The 19,916-nt window shown below is 41.3% G+C and overlaps 1 protein-coding gene across 5 annotated transcripts in view; it reads right to left on the bottom strand.

Moving 5' to 3' along the window:
- The window catches only part of FRMD4A (FERM domain containing 4A), a 531,042-nt gene extending 512,827 nt beyond the window's left edge, over positions 1 to 18,215 (bottom strand). The window contains exon 1 of one of the 5 annotated variants that reach the window (XM_063669580.1): positions 17,789 to 18,215. In XM_063669580.1, the coding sequence (XP_063525650.1) occupies positions 17,789 to 17,821 (33 nt within the window). In that variant the 5' untranslated portion in view covers positions 17,822 to 18,215. The remainder of the gene's footprint in view (positions 1 to 17,788) is intronic. The other 4 variants (XM_063669588.1, XM_063669577.1, XM_063669573.1 and 1 more) reach the window with 4 other exon arrangements.
- Positions 18,216 to 19,916: the final 1,701 nt, after the last annotated feature.

The following is a 19,916-nucleotide window of genomic DNA, read 5'->3' on the forward strand; positions in this document are numbered from 1 at the left end:
GAATTACAACAATACACACCCCTGATGAATGAATTACAACAATACACACCTATGATGAATGAATTACAACAATACACACCCATGATGAATGAATTACAATAATACACACCCATTTTGAATGAGTTATAACAATACACACCCATGTTGGTGACTCTCACACTAAAACTATTGAGTGAAATAAACAAATCGCAGATGATTCATACACTTAGATATCATCTCTTGAGAGCACCAAAATATACTCGCAATATTGTTTATTTTTATTACAAACATGTTTGTAATATTAGTAACGGTATCAGATGATAAATACCAAATTCAGGGTAGCAGTTACCTCTGGGAGGAGAGAGGGAGGGAGATAATGAGGGAAGGTACATGGAGACATCTACTCTACTAGTGATGTTTCGGTTCTTAAGCTACAAAGAGATCTACGTGGGTTTATACCCTTTGTATGTTTCTGATTACCTGGACTAAGTCATGATTTTAACAAATCAGCCATTTTGCATAAAACTCAACTCTACTTGGAACCTTAGATGCTTCCACAGACTCCTGGCTGTTACTGGAACATAACTTATAAACCTGAGCACACGTCCTGCTCAATGACCTCATTGGGTTTCTCTATCAAAGAGGCTTCTTTATCCTTTGTTAGTCTATCAAGACTCTTCATGAAAACATTAGTCAGTAAAGCAAAATAGACTTGCCAGAAATCTAGATAGTTTCTTTAGGCTGATACACCCTTGTTTAAAGCAGTTGCTTTTATTGTTGTGCTGGTTCACTTGTTTGATAGAGGAAAAGCCCCTTGGAGTAGAGCAGAGGAACATGTTTTCAACTCCCCACCTCACAGAGCCTGGGGGTTCAGGTCTGAAAGCTGCAGCAAAAGCCTAGCCTGAATCTAAAACTAAGTTACAAAATGACTCTTCCTGTGCTTCTTAGGGGAATAGCCCATACATCAGACCAATTTACTAAGAGGTCACAGACTGGTTGCCCTAAGGCTGTGGGACCTGAACATACACAGTCTTCATATCTGCTCCCCACCTCTCTTTCTCTATCTCTGCACCCCAGTGGACCCCATGACCTACAGCTCTCTGACTCCTCCCACACTCTTTCTTCCTGAGGAACCAGGTCATCATCGCCTCCATATCATACTCTGAATACCACCAACCATGACACGAATTTTGGAGGTATTTGGTAGAGTGGAAGCAGAGTGGGATTGTCAGCCAAATATCCCATAGTGGTTGTTGAGCCTTGGGCAAGCGATTTCACTTTATGAGTCTTCGTTTTAGAACAGGGATGATAACATTTAACTGATGCACTGATCACAGTGGCAGGAACTAGGCAAATGTCATCATTGTCCCCATCACCCCGGAGTCCAGCCAACACAGGCCTTGCTGTGGGTGAGCCTCACTGCTCTGGCTGAGGTAAGGGCCACCTGGTCTTAGCATCTTGCACTCACACATCTGTAGGTGAATCTTAGTCTTCTATTTGTATAGCACACACAGGACATGAGGCGGATTTCTAACAAATGAAAATTTGACTCTGCATCTGGCCAAATTTACTAAGAATGTAGGACAAGCCTGAGAACTTAATCTTTAGGTATGGTAAGTGGAGATCTAGGAAGAGAGACCCTAAGTCTTAAGACCCTAAGTCTGAGCTTCAAGTCAGGAAAGGATTCATAGAAAAAGCTGAGTTAACTTTTGGGGACTATAGAATTTTCAGCAGACAAGGAAAAGAGCAGAACCCAGGCACGAAGCTCAGCATGGACAGAGACATAAGGGCCAGGGAAACCATGACCTTCTGATGAAGCACCAGCAATACTAGAGCAAAACTTCCGGAAGAAGGAGCGGTAGCTCAGGCTGAAAAGACTTGCAGGGGCCTGATCATAAAGAGCCTTGAATGTCATATAAGGATGGGGGATGGGGGAAATCTCTTTGTGTAGGCAATGGGAGCAGCTGGAGAAGAATTTGGAGAAGAAAAATTGAGTAATTAAATTTGTGTTTCAGAGTAGCAGCTCTACTAGTAAGAAATTGACTGACTAGAGGAATTGAGTGTTGGAGAGGAGAAACTTGGCTAGGAGACTAGGGCAAGAATTCAGTCAGAAGATGGCTTCTGTGGTCAGGAGTAGTGGCTCATGCCTATAATCCTAGTGCTTTGGGAGGCCGAGGCAGGAAGATTGCTTGAAGCCAGGAGCTCAAGACAAGCCTGGGCAACACAGTAAGACCCCACCTCTACAAAAAATAATTTAAAATTTGCTGAGTATGGTGGTGTGAGTCTGTGTCCCCAGCTACTCGAGAGCTGAGGCAGGAGGATCGCTTGAGCCCAGGAGTTAGAGGCTACAGTGAGCAATAGTCATGCCACAGCTTTCTAGTCTGGGTAACAGGCAGAGTGAGACCCCATCTCAAAAATAAAGAAAAAAAAAAAAAAAGAAAGAGGAGAAGGAGGAGGAGGGAGGCAAGAAGGAGGAGAAGGAGGAAGAGAAGTAGGAAGAGGAGGAGTAGGAGGAAGAGGAGGAGGAAGAAGAGGAAAAGGAGGAGGAGGTGGTGGAAGAGGAAGAGGATGAGGAAGAAGAGGAAGAGGAGCAGGAGGAAGAAGAGGAGGAGGAAGAGAAGGAAGAAGAGGGAGGAGGAGAAAGAGGAAGAGGAGGAGGAGGAGGAGGTAGCTTTCTATTCCAGAAGCATACCCACCATGTGGATGAAGAGGAAGAAACAAATACATGATATCTTGAAGAAAGGAAGTAACAGGATATGGAAACTGACTGAATGTGAAAAGGAAGGAAAGGAGAGTATATAAAGGCAAGTCGTTGGCTTGGGTGCATGGATGGAATGGACTGCCATTTAATGAGACAAGGGAGAGAGAGAGGGGAGCAGCCCGAGGAGGATTATGATGAGGTCCCAATTATAGTACATTAAAAATGTCTCTGGAACAATCAGGGATTGCTGGAAAATATAAAAACAAATCAAAAAACTACTTGGGCGTATAGCCATTAAACTTGACGGAGTAAATGTTCTCTAGCTCAAGGCTGTGCAATACAATTATGATTTGAGCCACATTTCTAATTTTAGATTTTCTAATAGCTACATTCAACAGCATTTCTATATGCCAATAATGAAGTAGTTGAAAAAGAAATCAAGAAAGAAATCTCATTTACAATTGCTGCCAAAAAAAATAAAACACTGAGGAAGAAATTTAACAAAGGAGGTGAAAGACCTCTACAAAGAAAATTATAAAATGCTGATGAAAGAAACTGAAGAAGACAGAAGACACAAACAAATGAAGATATCCTATGCTTATGGATCAGAAGAATTAATATTATTAAAATAATCATGATGCTACTACCCTAAGCAACCTACAGATTCAATGCAATCCCTATCCAAATACCAATGACATTCTTTTCAGAAACAGAAACAAAATCTTAAAGTTTATATGAAATCACAAAAGAACCTGAATAGCCAAAGCAATGCTGACAAAAAACAAAAAAGAAAAAACAAAAACAACAACAAAAAAAGCTAGAGGTATCACCTGATGGAACTTCAAAATATACCAAATGCTGGCTGGGCACAGTGGCTCCCTCCTATAATCCTAGCACTTTGGGAGACCAAGGTAGGTGGATTGCCTGAGTTGAAGAGTTTGAGACCAGCCTGGGCAATATGGTGAAACCCTGTCTCTACTAAAATACAAAAAATTAGCCAGGCATGGCGGTGGGCGCCTGTAATCCCAGCTACTAGGGAGGCTGAGGGAGGAGAACTGCTTGAACCTGGGAGGCAGAGGTTGCAGTGAGCCGAGATCATGCCACTGCACTCCAGCCTGGTCAACAGAGCAAGACTCCGTCTCCAAAAAAAATATGTACCAAATGCTATAATGATCTAAACATCATGACATTGGTATAAAAACAGACACATGGAATGGAATAGAGAACCCAGATATAAATAAGTCTATATATTTGTAGCCAACTGATATTTGAAAAAGGTGCCAAGAACATACATTGAGGAACGAACATCCTCTTCAATAAATGGCCCTGGGAAAACTGGATACCCTCTCTCTCACCATGTTAAAATAATCAATGCAAAAATGAGTTAAAAGCTTAAATGTAAGACCTGAAATTATAAAATTACTAGAAGAAAACAGGGGAAACAACTCAGAACATTGGTCTTGGCAAAGGTTTTATGGCTCAGACCTCAAAAGCACAGACAACAACACAAAAATAGACAAATGGAACTACATTAAACTAAAAAGCTACTGCCTAGAAAAAGAAACACTCAACAGAGTGGAGAGCCACCTGTTGAAAGGGAGAAAATGTTTGTAAACTATTCATCTGACAAGGACTAACATCCAGAATGTTCAAGGAACTCAAACAACTCAACAGCAAATAACAATAATAATAATCCCATTAAAACGTGGGCAAAGGATCTGAGTAATTATTTCTCAAAAGAAGATATACAAATAGCCAACAGATATATGAAAAATGCTCAACATCACTAATCATCAGGGAAATGCCAATCAAAACCCATTCAGTTTCTCCTGAAAACAAATGGGAACACAAGCTGTCTGGAAGCTAGAACATTCTGGATATTAGCTTCACAAGAAGCTATCATTTTACCCCAGTTAGAATGGGGTTATCAAAGAGACAAAAAATAACAAATGCTGGCAAGGATGTGGAGAAAAGGGAATTCATACACTGTTGGTAGGAATGTAGATTAGTACAGCCATTATGGAAAATGGCATGAAGATTTTTTTTTTCTCTTGAGATGGGAGTTTCACTCTTGTCGCCCAGGCTGGAATGCAGTGGCACAATCTCGGCTCACTGTAACCTCTGCCTCCCGGGTTCAAGTGATTTTCCTGCCTCAGCCCCCCGAGTAGCTGGGATTACAGGCACCTGCCACCACACCTGGATAATTTTTTGTATTTTTAGTAGAGACAGGGTTTCACCGTGTTGGCCAGGCTGGTCTTGAACTCCTGACCTCAGGTAATCCACCCGCCTCAGCCTCCCAAAGTGCTGGGATTACAGGTGTGAACCACCATGCCCAGCTGTTATGAAGATTACTTAAAATAAAAATAGAGCTACCATACAATCCAACAATTCCACTATTGGGTATTTATCCAAAGGAAAATACACGGATTTCCATCAGTGTATCAAAGAGATACCTGCACCCCTATGTTTATTGCAGGATGATTTACAATAGCCACAATATGAAATCAACCTGAGTGTCCATCAGTGGATGAATATATAAAGAAAATGTGACATATATACACAATGAAATACTGTTTGGCCATAAAAAAGAATGAAATCCTGCCATTTGCAGTGATATGGATGGAAACGGAGGTCATTATGAAATAAGCCTGGCACAGAAAGACAAATATCACATATTCTTACTCATATGTGGGAACTAAAATAGTTGATCTGGTAGAGACAGAGAGTAGCATAATAGTTACCAGAGGCTTGGAGAGATGTGTTGGAGAGGGGACATGAGGAGAGGTTGGTTAATGGGTACAAACCTACAGTTGGATAGAAGAAATAAGTTCTACTATTTGATAGCACAGTAGGGTGATGATAGCCAACAACATTATATTTTTCAAAACAGCTAGATTTGAAATGTTCTCAACACAAAGAAATGATAAATGTTCAAGGTGATGGACCCCCTAAAAGTCCTGATTTGATCATTATACATTGTATGTATCAAAATATCACGTGTACCATGAATATGTACAAATATTATGTATCAATATACAAAGGCAAAAAAAGGAATAGTTAAAAGCCATTCTAATAATATGTTTATATTAAATTATATTTAAGTTACATATATTAGATATTTTATATAATTTATTTAGACAAATATATCTAATATATTTTCATGTCATCATGTAATAAATAGAAAAATTAAGGTATTTTTTATATATACATATTTTTTGTATGAAACCTTCAAAATCTGGTATGCATTTTATGCTTATAGCACATCTCAAGGCAGACTGGTCACATTTCAAGGACTCAATAGTCACATGTGGTTAGCAGCCACCACACTAGACAAGGCATCTCTAACTGATTCATTGGCCCCACCCTAGAAGCCATAAAGCTGGGATGTGTCTACTTCTGGTAAATCGTGATTGCTGCCTTAACAGCTTATTTTGACAATGTAGTTGCTCCCAGTGACATTTTGTGAGTGGGATTTTGGCATATCCTAGGACCTCTGGTACAAGTGTATATGACGGCATGAATGTCCGAAGTGCTTTGACCTCTGCAGTGAAAGCTGATGGTCACATAAGAGGAATGAACGAGCTCAGCACTCTCATTGTACAGGAGGAACACGGGGTCTGGTTGAAGGGGATGTGTGGGGCGCAGCTGAATTAACCGGTTAACTTGGTCCTGTACCCCACTCTCGTCCCAGCCAATTGAACATGAGTCTTGAGTTTCTCTGGTTTTGTTTTTGTTTTTGTTTTTGTTTTCTGCCATTTGAAGTATTGCATCAGATCTTCTCTTTTTATTTAACTGGATTCCTGTTGGGATTTTTGTTAGCTGATTGCTGCAGGTACCAGGACACTAGGTCAAGCTATGCAGAGCATAGAGTAAATGTTAATCTCTTTCAAATCTACCCAGGATGACGTGCCCAAGAGCCTTACCCAAGAGCTATGCATGATTTACTCAACCTGTAAAATAAATTAAAAGTTGCTTTAAAGCCTGTGTGGTAATATGTAAATCCTGCTCCGTTCCTTCCACACACACCGGCATGGCCATTCGAATCTCTTTCACATTAAGTTTGAAAGTGAATGACAGCTGCGCACACAGGCTAAATAGGAATCTCCAGCCAAAAATCTAGACAGACCAAAGAATAATAGAAAGTTTGTGGATGTAATGTGGGGGTTATTTGAGTTCTCAATGCTAATTTAAACAAAACAAAACAAAAAAACCCGATGAAGTAAGACTTTAATCTTTGCTGAGTTTAATGGTATCTTACACTGTATTTTTAAAACTGGTTTCTCTAGTGTTAAAGACATTGTATTACTTTGAAATTTTAGGAGAAATGTCTAAATTTCAGTTTCCTCATTTATAAAATATGTCCAGGTTCATGCTCTTTGTGTAAGATAAAGGAGACCTTCTGAGACTTAATAGGATCCCCCTGAAGGCATTTTTATCCCTTTGAAGATACTAAGTTATTATCATTAACGTAATTCCCTTTGAATATCAATGTGGAGTTAATTTACCCAGTCGCTATCATCCACTTCTAATAAAAGCGTCACACTCAGTGAAAAGTAACGCGGCTTTGGAAAAAATCATCTGCTTCTAGCTTCCGGAGAGCTTGTGTTCCCATTTGTTTTCAGGAGAAACTGAATGGGTCCCTTTGTCTTGCTCGTGGACTCTTTGTTAAACTTTCCCTTTTGTTTGCACATTTCTGACAGAAGGAAACGTGTTTATTGCCTGGCACTCGATACGAGCACTTAATAAATCCTTGTTGGATGAATAAGTAAATGAGATTCCAGAATGGCCAGGTTACCTTTCCCTTCCCAGCAGCTTCCAAGCTTCTCCCCCTGCCTGAGACGTAGCAGACAGGTCTGGCCCGAAAAGGAACAGAATTACTGCAAATAAACGCCTACATGTTTGAGACATCAGAAATCCCCAGAAATCTTCATCTCACCCCTCTTGCTTCCCGAGTCGTGTTCCCTTCTTCCTGCTACACTCAGATTCCAGTGTGAGGTCTCTGGCTTGGGGCGTCTCGGAGGTCTTTTTCTCAGTCGAATGAGTATCTCCCTCTGCAAGTGCAGTGTGGTCCACCAGCCCAGGGGGGTGGCTACCCAGCGCCCTGTGATTCCCTCTGATGAGGCCAATGGCCCGTGTATTTTCTCATTCCTCAGGGCCATCCAGACAGCTCCCACAGAGGCTTCCTAATGTCTCCTGGGCCAACAGGATTTTTGTTGGCACGCGATGGAAAAGGCTGCAAACCAACCATGGCTTTGAAAGCCCAGCAGCGACACAGCTGGTATATGTGGTCTGTTTTTAGGTCTTTCGTCTACCTTCTGGGGCATGAGTTTTCATCCTGTATTTGCCCAAGCCTCATCTTCAGGCACAAAAGCCTTCACCGTTGAGAAATAGGCCAGCCGCTCTGGCTGAGAGAATGGCAGGGGCGACCTGCGCCTGGTCCCTGTCCCTGTGCCTATGCCTGAGCCCTGTGCCGGGTCCCTGTGCTCTCCTCTCATGTAGCTGGCAATGAGCCCCAGGTCCTGCATCCCAGGCAACCCGGAAGCTGGTTTGTGCAGTGTCTACAGTAAGGCTATTCAGGAATCAAGCTGTCTCAGGATTCGCATGGTTAAAAATACATGAACTTGTGGGTTAAACACTAAGGTAGCCCATCCGGTGATTCCCGGTGCACAGTAAGGTGAGGTGGGACTCAGCCACTTCTCCTCCCTAGTCTTCATTTCTACTTTGGGAACAGGGAGCACATGGTATTGGGAAGAAGATGGAGCTAGTGAATGGTAGGATCAAAGCCCTGATTTCTCCACTCACCATTTCCATAGATCTGAGGAAATCAACCTCTTGGAGCCATGGTTTCGCTTCTATAAAATGAGGTTAAAAATATCTGCTTTCCAAAATTCTTATAAGGATCAGGTCAAGTTTGTCCAACCTGCAACCCACAATGGCTTTGAATGCAGCCCAACACAAATTCTTAAACTTTCTTAAAACATGAGATTATACATGGACCTTCATTTTTTTTTTTCTTTTGCTCATCACCTATTGTTGATGTTAGTGTATTTTATGTGTGGCCCAAGAGAATTCCCCTTCCAATGTGGCCCAGGAAAGCCAAAAGATTGGACACCCCTGGATTAGATATTTCTAAAAAATTCTCTTTATAGTAGAGCTTCTGCACAGCAAAAGAAACTATCAAGAGAGTAAACAGACAACCTATAGAATGGGAGAAAATATTTGCAAACTATGCATCTGAAAAAGGTCTAATATCCAGAATCCATAAAGGACTTAAATCAATAAGGAAATAAAACAAAAACAAAAACAAATAACCTCATTAAGAAGTGGGCAGAGGACACGAACAGACATTTTTCAAAAGAAGACAAAGCCACCAACAAGCATATGAAAAAATGCTCAGCATCAGTGATCATCAGAGAAGCACAAATCAAAACCACAGTGAAAGCCATCCACACCAATCAGAATGGTTACGACTAAAAAGCCAAAACATAACAGATGCTGGTGAAGTTGTGGGAAAAAATGGAACACCTATACACTATTAGTAGGAAGGTATATTAGTTCAACCCCTGTTTAAAGCAGTTTGGAGATTTCTCAAAGAACTAAAAATAGAACTACTATTCGACCCAGCAATCCCATTACTGAGCATATACCCAAAAGAAAAGAAATCATTCTACCGAAAAGACACCACATTTCTCTATTTATCACAACACTATTCACAATAGCAAAGGCATGGCATCAACCTAGCTGCCCATCAACAACGACTGGATAAAGAAAGTGTGGTACATATACACCATAGGATACTACACAGCCATAAAAAGAATGAATCATGTCCTTTGCAGCAACATGGATGGAACTGGAGCCCATTATCTTAAGCAAATTAATGCAGGAAGAGAAAACCAAATACCACATGTTCTCGCTTATAAGTGGGAGATAAACATTGAGTACTCATGGACATAAAGATGGGTACAGTAGACACTGGGGACTCCAAAAGAGGGGAGGAAGAGGGTGGGGCAAGGACTGAAAATCTTTCTATTGGGTCCTATGTTCACTATTTGAGTGACAGGATCAACAGAAGCCCAAAACTTAGCATCATGCAATATAGCCCTTGTAACAAACGTGCCCATGTGCCCCCTGAATCTGAAATTAAAAAAAAAAACTGTCTTCATAGTAAATGCTCAATAAATGGCAATTACTATTACACTTACTAATAAAATATTATCTTAAAATATATGTATTTTATAACTAATATATAAACAATATTTTATAAACATACTATACTGTATAATCAATGCCAATGTTGTATAAATATTAACATGTTTTATAAATATATGAATAAGTATATACTAAAACATGTTATATTATATTAAGTTTCAATACATTATGACTATTAGAATAATTCTTTATATATTGTTATATTGTACTAATATATTACTATTGTTCATGCATCATTACTTCAAATATTGATTAACATGGTTTCATAATGATACAAGAAACTAACTTGTTTTACTGTTTCTAGCTAGTTTATTCTCTCTATGGAGATACACTGGAAGTAAGTGAAAATAAAGTCAGCATTTTTTTTCCTGTTTGCCTAAAGTCAGCACAGCTTTGTTTTATCTGGAAAATAATCATTTGCTTTTTCAACAAAAGTAAAGTCACTGAAACATTTTGGAATCTAAAGTTCCGAATGGAAGTCAGGGATAACAGATGAACCCAAACCAAAGTCAATGTTCACCTCCAGTTATGGCGTCTTCACTGGTAGAGCCCTTTTTACACCTGCAGCTTTTCAAACAGTCAGTCAATGCTGGTTATTATTACTCACCCAAAGAACAGGATAGGAAAAGGGCAACAAAATGGCCTGCCCATTACTTGTTCCCAAATATACTGCCTGATTGCCTTCACTCTGTGGAATTTGCCCATATTGTTTCATGGAGATAGTTCTACCCCGGTTCTAACCAGCTACTTTGGCCTTTGTGCCCAGTTTATCAAACCCCATGAGCCCTTAGAGAGCCTATGGGTGCTTCTTGTTCATTTACTCAGTCAATAAATATGTATGAAGGCCCTATATTTCTGTACCATGCTACGTACTAGGCTTAAAAGGATGAACAAGATACAATGGGATAAATATACACTTAGATAGAAGAAATAAGCCCTAGTGTCTGATACATCAACAGGGTGACGATAGTTAATATTAATCGATAGTCTACTCCAAAATAGCCAGAAGAGAATAATTAGAATGTTCCAAGCTCAAAAAAAGATAAGTATTTAAGGTGATGGATATCCCAGTGACCCTGATTTGACTATATGAATGTATGAAATTATCATTTCTCCCCAGAAAATAAGTACATCATATATATGCCAATAAAGTTAAATAAAGACACAAGAGCAGGGCCAGGCGCGGTGGCTCATGCTTGTAATCCCAGCACTTTGGGAGGCGATCACTTGAGGTCGGGAGTTCAAGATCAGCCTGGCCAACATGGGGAAACCCTGTCTCTACTAAAAGTGCAAAAATTTGCTGGGTGTGGTGGTGCACACTTGTAATCCCAGCTACGCAGGAGGCTTAGGTTGAAGAATTGCTTGAACTCAGGAGGCAGAGGTTGCAGTGAGCTGAGATCATGCCACTGCATTCCAGCCTGGGTGACAGAGCAAGACTCCATCTCACCAAAAAAAAAAAAAAAAAAAAAAAAAGGAAAAGAAAGAAATAAGAACACGGTATAGTGGAGAGGCTCTCGGTCCATTGCAAAAGGCAATGGATAAATACGTGGGGGCTTAGAGTGTGAGGAAGGCTTGGAACAAGGTAAGCAGAGCATGTGATGGACATCTAGCCCCACCTTGGGGCTTCAGAGATTTCCCAGAGGATGTGGCATCCATGCTGCCACGTGAAGGTGGCCTTAGAGTGAACAGGGTAGACAGACAGGGCAGGATGGAAAAGTATATGCCCCCAGAGAGGAGAGTGTGCTGTAAGATTTGGAAGGTGGGAAGTACACCAGGCTCAGGGAGCTATAGGGCATCCCCGTGGATAGAGAGAGGGTAGACCCAGTGTTTCTGAAACATGTTGTGGGAGGATCACCTGCATCAGAGTCCTCCAGCCTTTTGGCACAAATGCATGGTTCTTGGATTCAGTGAGTCGGGATTTCTGGAAGAGAGGACCGAGAACCTTCACTTTTAAACACATTCTCAGATGATTGGAAGGCTAGCTGAAGCCTGAACTTCTAATGCAGAAGAGAGACGAGGCAGAATGGGTGGGTGGGGGACAGCTCATGAAAAACCTAGAAGTCCAGGGGAGATGCTTGGACTTTCTCATGAGGGTCCCAGGCAGTGGTGTGCTGGTAAATGACTAACAATCACTACTGGGGTGGAAGTGGTTAATTCACAGCTTGCTCATTTCTGGGTTGTAATTACTATAAAGATCACATGAGATCATCTGTGTCCAACTTCGTAAGAGCTAAAGCATGGAAGAAAAAAAGTTGTTATTCTCTTATTGACAGGATACCTTTTGGCTTTGCTGAATCCACAGTCTCTTCTTCTAAACAATTCACCTGTCACAATTATTTGTCATGAAAGCCTTTATTGTCATGAGAGTTGATTTACTCTTCAGAGGAATCTGTTTTGTTCCGACCTCTTTGAGCACACCTGACAGGGGTTTTGCACCGTGACCTCCCAGGAATCTTGCAAGCATCAACCAGAAGATAGGTCATCTGCTATTCCCACTTGTATTCATGGCAATGACAATTTATTCCAGGCACTGGTCATGAGATTTGCACTTCTTCACATATTCATTCACATATTTGTTTACACATTCATACTAGTAATAGCTAACATTTATGATGACGTGCCAAGACCTTTCAGGCATGAATGTATTAACTTCTCAAAATAATGTATAAGTCTTATTACTGCATACATTTTATACACAAAAAAACTGAGGCTCAAAAAAGGTACACCCTAGTAAGTATCAGAGCTAGAATCTGAATGCAGGTAGTCTGTCTGGGGATAAGCCATGGTGCCTCTCACATTTCCTTTTCATTAACTAAATAAACTGTCCTATAGCCCTCAACCGTGTTCCCACAATTCACAGATGCCTTGAAGGGGGTTGTTCTGAAAAGAATAAAGTTGTTTCCTGTTTGCACCCAACTGAGGCCAGTAGTTTAGTAAACGCATCACAGTAGCTCTTTGTAAGAGAATCTGATGTGTACATCATACACAAACCTATTTCTGGTTTTATTGGCTTTATGGTAAAAATTTAATAGCACCATAAAAATACACAATGTCTGCATCAGCTCCTTCTGGGTTCTTAGGTGGAAGAATCCCTTTTCAGGTAAGATTATTCCTTGCCTATTTGAGGAGTGACTCCGAGATGAAGTGACTCCATCTTGGATGCTAATCTGCCACTTCGACTTCTGATTAGCCCCAATTCCGTCAACGCCTCCTGGTTCCTACTTTATTTACCATCCCTAGTGTAAGAACATGTCGATCTTGATGTTATCACACAAATTATAGGCTGTGACACGCATAGCATTCTTGCCTATTCTGTAGGCTTGCTTTTAATTGTCCTGCCCAGAGCACACACACCCTTTTCCTATGGTAGATAAGCCCTGGGTCTGGGGGTAACATAACATTATGGAGATCTCGCTGTCCCATGCTTCCATCTGTAAGTTCCCCAAATAAATCACCCTTTACCAAAAAAAACTGGATTTTATCCTTGTTCTTTAGTTTCTTGCCTCCTCCTGTATTTGGGGGTCACTTTGTATATGTGGCCCTTCCTTGGAACACTATCTCAGAGGCCCCTTCAGATTAGAAACTGTCTCACACTTTCTTAGGAAAACATTTTGATATCAGTGAACATTTCCTTGAATTTAATCTAAACCTGTCATTCTTCAGCTCCAACAAATCTCCTCTTATTCAAGTCTCCATTAAGATAAAGTATAGGCTGTCATAGGCTTGGGCATAATCATGTGTGTGATATTTAGCGTATTTGCAAGTAATTGTCAAGCCTTCCACAGTCATCCCACTCAGGCTAACCATTCCTTAACCCTTAGTGATTTCTGGTTCACAGAGTTCTTTACATTAGAAATTCCAGTGTTTGATCTGAATTCACATACAAGCAGGTGGAATACAGTGGATCATTCCAGGCACTATTCTCCATGGAATCCTGGCAAAGTTTCAAGCAGGTGTCGAATAATTCTAAGTGACTTTAAGGGTTTCACATACTCTATAATAATTGCCCTAAGGAGCCATAGAGCTTTGACTATACATATTTTATTCTTCCTTTTGATCCTATATTGTGTGTATTTCAGAATTTTGACATCTTACCTCTGTATCTAACGTGTTTCCAAAAATATAGCAAGATCAGGAAAGACAATTCTTGAACTAACTCTAGCTATGTATGGCTATTATCCCCAGGTACAAAAGAGCAGGACTCGCCGGACATGATTCCTGTGCTAATTTCAAATGCTCCTTCTTTAAAAGATCTGCTTCCATTTCCCCTTAATTGCCCCTTTCATAAAATGGCCAGATCCTCTCAGAAGACTTCCTTTAGAAAGTTACTTTATGCCACAAATCACAAATGTTCCTTGAAAAAAGTATCCGAAGTATAGCACAGGATATGTCTTTGTAGGAGAAATAAGACAGGGTCAGACAGACAAAAAGACACCAACTCTGGGAAGTTAGGTGATTGTAAACTGAGAGCAGGTATTAAAGGAAACTGTATTGGAGTATTCAGAAAAACTCAAATTAGCACACGAAATAGTTAATCAACTTTTTAGAAGCTACAACTATCCTTTCTAGGGTTAATTTCCATCCACTCTGTATTTACTGCACAAACATTTGGTAAAAACATAGCTATAATCTTATTTGGATATTTAAAAAAAGCACTCTAATCAAGCCATCTTCCCTCCCTTCCACTCCCCTACCTCTCTTCCCTCGCCTCTTCTCCCCGTCCTCTCCTCTCCTCTCCTCTTTTCTTCCCCTCCCTTCCTCTCCATCTTCTTTTGATGCCACAGTTTCTTCAAATTACACTCCTTACAGTCATGAAAAGTAAAGACTTGGCCTGATTTCATGGGGCCTTACCAAAGTGCTCCCTGCAAATTTTGCAGCCACCATGAATCACAAGACGCTGAATACGAGGGGAGTTTTTTTTTTTATTTGTTTGTTTGTTTTTCCAGCCTCATTCACTGGAAGCAGGGCTCAGAAGATTAGACGGAATTATGAAGTTTGGAGGATTAAAAATCTAACTAAAAGGACACATTAAAAAAATTCACAGAGATGACTGATTATAAAATGATTTCCTTTACTCTCATAGAAGAAACCACCCAATCACCTTCTCTTTCTCTCTCTTTTTTTTTTCTTGCTTTTTTCACTCCTGCCTCTGCAAACATCATCTGCTATGGTTGAAATCCTGAGACCTGTGTCAGGGCCTGCCAGAAGGCCAGTTAGAAGTATATCCATCAGCCTAGAGACTCTTTTAGATTGCATTATATATAAAAGGAAGAATAAGCAGTGTGCCCAAGTGAATCCAGCCAAAAGCCAAAGCTGTGCAATGGCTGTGTATCACTGACAATACACTAACTGCGATTAGGGGAGGCCAGCTGCCACCCTGTCTGTTTCTAGGTATGTCAAGTGTGGCCGCCCACCCAGGAGACAGAGTATGTTCAGGTGCCCTCTTTGCAACTGCCTTAATTTCAACGCTTATGAACTGTGTTTCTCACCCTGTTTTGCCATTTCCAGTTAATCTCATGCATATTTATGTGCCAATTATGCAAATCCCAAGATAAAAATGCATTAAGCACCCATGATTTAGACTGGTTAAGTCCATTACATGGCGTAATGAAATTATTGCACGATGTCCAATTTACCTCAGTGCTTGCTTTAAACTGTCCATAAGTTATTGAGTAACCATAACATGCCAAAATTTAGCTCTAGGAGGCTTCCTTTGTCTGACCTATCATGATACCAGGAAATCAGAAACTTCAAGCTAAATCCTCACCAAAGGGAGAAAATATTTCAGAACAGACTTAAGGAGACATAATGTGATCAAAGTTTAATTATGGCAACCACATTGTCACGGATATGTCTTTGGATAAATTAAAAATATCACTGGATAATTTCAACAACATTCAGACAGAGCAACTTAGGATTTAAAACCAAGACTTGTCAATGGGATTCTCCTCTTGCCCAGTCGGGTCTTGTTCCCTCAGTCATGATGATATTGTAGGTCGGTGAATTCGAATGCAATTTGAATTTTCAATATGGAAATATCCATTTCCAGCATCAGAAATAAAAAGACTAAAAAAGAATTCACAGAAGCAATTTAAACACATACACATACACAAATCCCTTGAAACCTAAAGGCTGAAGTGTTTGAATGAGAATCTATTTGCTATGTAGAGATTTTATGTTTAAACTTTGGTAGGACCCAAACCCCACAGTTTCCATGTTTATTAGACAATATGATGATGAAGGAACAAGCCATGATGTGAGTGATACTGATAAATATATGTGAGCAGCCTGACCCACTGACATCCATTTCTCCCCCGACTATAGCATGCCATTTTAAACGACTCATAGTGTGATTTACACAGAGCCTGGGTCCTGATTATTTGCATAGGGAACTCCCTTCGAAGTCTACGAGAGTTGTACTTGCGTGAGGTTAGGAGCTCGGATCCACAGATCTGTTAGGCGCCAGAGACTGCACAATACTGCGATAGTTTGCAATTTGAAAACCTGGTCAAATGAACAGATTACAATGCTATTCCGCAAAGCATTCAAACTTCTTCCTGTCAATCAAGTGAGCTAGGATGCCAGTGTCACTTGCCATTTTCTTTGCTGCGGTAGGGAATCATGAAACAGGACCTTGGATTGAAGTGTACTGCCTGTAAGCAACAGGACTCCAGCTACATGCCCAGTGAGAACAAATGGGTCACCAAGGGGATCTCAAAGATCTGCCAGCCCGCTGAAGGGCTGGAGTTAAAGCCTTTGTAACAAACTCTCACTTGAGGCTATCCTTCTAATGAACGACTCTCAGACGTGGGTGAACGTAACAGAGATGGGAAATTCTCGCAAAGGATGGGGGTGTCTTCCTGCACAAGACCTACTTCTAACATTCTCTGAAAACATCATGGTCAGGCTCATTAACCAGCAGGAAAAAAAAAAGTTCAATGACAAGAGTCTATTTGTGTCCAAATCATTAAACAGGGCATCAAAGAGATGAGGTAAATCAAAGCTTTGTCCTATTGACTTTAACTCTGCTGTGTATTTAGAGAGCTATTTGCCCCTTGATTTGTTTTGAAATTTCTGGTTAAGAAAAGTAATATTTCTAGCATTATTGAAAACTTTTGACCTATCCATTTAGAGTTATAGGTAAATATAGCAGATATCAAATAACACCTTCATCGTCTGAGCTTATAATGGAAAACCCCACATTCAAAGCATCTCTTGAAAGTGAAAAAGCAAACTCCAGCCAAGAAGAACAAGCGCTTAGAGTCTTCAGGAGACTAAAACCAGTTCCCCGTGAGCATTTCTAAATGTTACAGGACCAAGTTCAAGATGTCAGGCTAGAGCAGTGCTCTGAAATCTTTTCTGCAGATCTGCTATGTTTCCGAGAACACATTGGCCTCCAGAATGCATTAACCTACTTTCTACAGAGAGGATTCCCTGGTCCTCCTGCTCTGAAGAAGAGGAGGAGGAAGAGGAAAGAGGCTATTTCAAGTGGGAGCTGGGCACACTCTTTGCCTTAAACGTGTTACTCCTCCTGCTAAACAGCAATACGGTCTGAGAAATCGGTACTTCCTGCAAACGAACAGCTCCGAGGGCTGCACGGCCCCAAAGCAAGAGTGATTGGAAATCCTGCTAAAATATGGCTGTCTAATCAACCGAGAGGCGAACTCATTTACTGAGGTTCCCATTGTCCACGCTGACAGATGGCTCGCTCCCCTCTCTGCTCTCCCCTTCCCCTCAGATCGCGCTGCCGTGCAGGCAAGCCTATTCTTTGGAGATCCAGTTGCAATCGCCAGCCTAGTTCTGAAATAAGACAAAAGCTCCGTGAGCCTCCTCCCATGCACACAGCCTTTTCTGTCCCTCCAAGCAGAAGGAAAAGAAATCCACATCCACTCCCCTTACCTTCGTCCTCATCGGAGACAGGAGCCCTTCCATGGTGGCAGAATCCTCATGCCAGTTTCTGTCTCCTGCAAGTTACTCTCTCTGTGTGCCGTGCTTGTGCTTAAGCATCCCACATGAAAAGAGCCATGTCGGGAGCCGTGGTGGCTCCCCTCTCCCGGGTGGCGCCTCTGCACCGCCACCCGGTCTAACTTGAATCCCCAGCGCCTGCAAAGCGCCGTTCCTGGAGAAGCCTGCTCCTCTCCTCGCCCTGGTCCCCTCTCTCTTTCTCCCTCTCCCGCGCTCTCTCTCCTCCCTCTCTCTCCTCCCTCTCTCTTTCCATAATCTGCCTACAGCTCTCTGTGTACCCTGCTCACTTGACAAATGATCTCTGTCTTAGGTAACGCATTTGAGCCAAGAAAAGTGATCTGAACCAACCCACAGGGCAGCTGATCCAGGGCAGGAGGCGAGGGGGGCTGAGCGGGAGCATCCAGCCGCTTTGGGCTCTGTAGCCTGTTCTCTCTAGAGCTGAGAGCACTGTTGCGTTTGTTTGTTCATTCATTCATTCATTCGTTCATCATTCATTCCTCTCTTAAGAAGTGGGACTCCCACAGGAATGGATCTAGTTGACACCATTACTGAGCTGCTTTTCTGGTTTGTGTACAGAAAGCTGAAAAAGAAATCCCACTGCGTGGGTACTTCTAAATACCCATGTTCAGCCCACTGTGAATTTCACATCTGGATAGTTAACTGGGTTCTTCTGCAGTTTGGCCAGATGTTTAGAGGCACATAACTGTAGCCTCTTTTTAGAGAAAGTTTCAAAAACAGATTTATGGACTCTGATCCTGAATAGTCGAGTATTAAAAAAAAAAGTGTGTGTGTGTGTGTGTGTGTGTGGACGCGCGCGTACGGGCACACTGTCCAGGAGTCCAAATAAATCAGGATTGACTGTTTCATTCAGCATTGCTGGTCACTTGGAAAAAATACACAATGAAAGAAAAATGGCAAAGACCTAGGTCAGAGCATAATGCAGTTGAAAAGATGAGATTTTTCTGAACTTCTTTATGCTTGAGGAATTTTCTCTGTAAGAATAATTCAACAACTCTACTTCAACTGGTGACTCCTTAAATGTGGCTACACACGTCTATGCCATCACCAAGGGGCCAGGACACTTTTGCATCATATATGTGACACATGTGCACCATACATGAACCTATCAATGCGATTTAAGGAAGATGCCCCTGTCCCTTGCCCTTCTTTCCATCTGTGGTTCTTATACTCACAAGACATCCCCAAGATAGGGCGAGCCACTCTGTCCTCCAGATGGAATCACAGGCTGGTCCCCGGCCCCTGCCTCTTCCTTCATCGATGCTTTTCATCTCTAATTAACATCCTTCTTCTCCTCCAGTTCACACATCAGCATTCTAAAAGAACTTCAGTATCTACACCAACTCTATCACCTCTTGATCATCTTCTTCATAGTCTCCAGTTTGCTTCCTTTCTTTCTTTTTTTTTTTTTTTTTTTTTGACAGGGTGTCTGTCTGTTGCTCAGGCTGGAGTACTTGAACTACTGGGTTCAAGAGATCCTCCTGCCTTAGCCTCCTGAATATCTGTGACTGTAGGCATGCACCACCATGCCCAACTAATTTTTAACTTTTTTAATGGAGACAGGGTCTTGCTATGTTACCCAGGCTGGTCTCAAACTCCTGGCCTCAAGAGATCCTTCTGCCTCAGCCTCTCAAAGTGTTGGGATTACAGATGTGAGCCGCTGCTCGGGGTCCAATTTTCTATTCTTAACTCTTTCTCTGTGTCACCTTAGGTGCAGGCTGCAACCTCATTCTCACTTAACCAGACATGTACATCCTTTGACCAGAGTCTTAGCATCCTGACAAATCTGTAGACCCAACATATTGAGTGCAACTCGCTGTCCTTATATAAAAGATTATTGCCATTTCTGGGAGCCTCTGGACCTTATTTCTTTGGTATTGACTTAAACAATACTTCTTATTTTGTATTACAGTGTTTAGGGATCCCTAATCTTTACTTCTATTCATGTATTCATTCAACAAATAGTTGTAAGGCACCTAGTATGTGCTGGAAGCTGTTCTTGTTCTGATGATACAGTGGAGAATAGGGTAGACAAAGTCCTTGT

Source organism: Pongo pygmaeus, chromosome 8 (assembly GCF_028885625.2).
Source record: "Pongo pygmaeus isolate AG05252 chromosome 8, NHGRI_mPonPyg2-v2.0_pri, whole genome shotgun sequence".
Classification (NCBI taxonomy): Eukaryota; Metazoa; Chordata; class Mammalia; order Primates; family Hominidae; genus Pongo; species Pongo pygmaeus.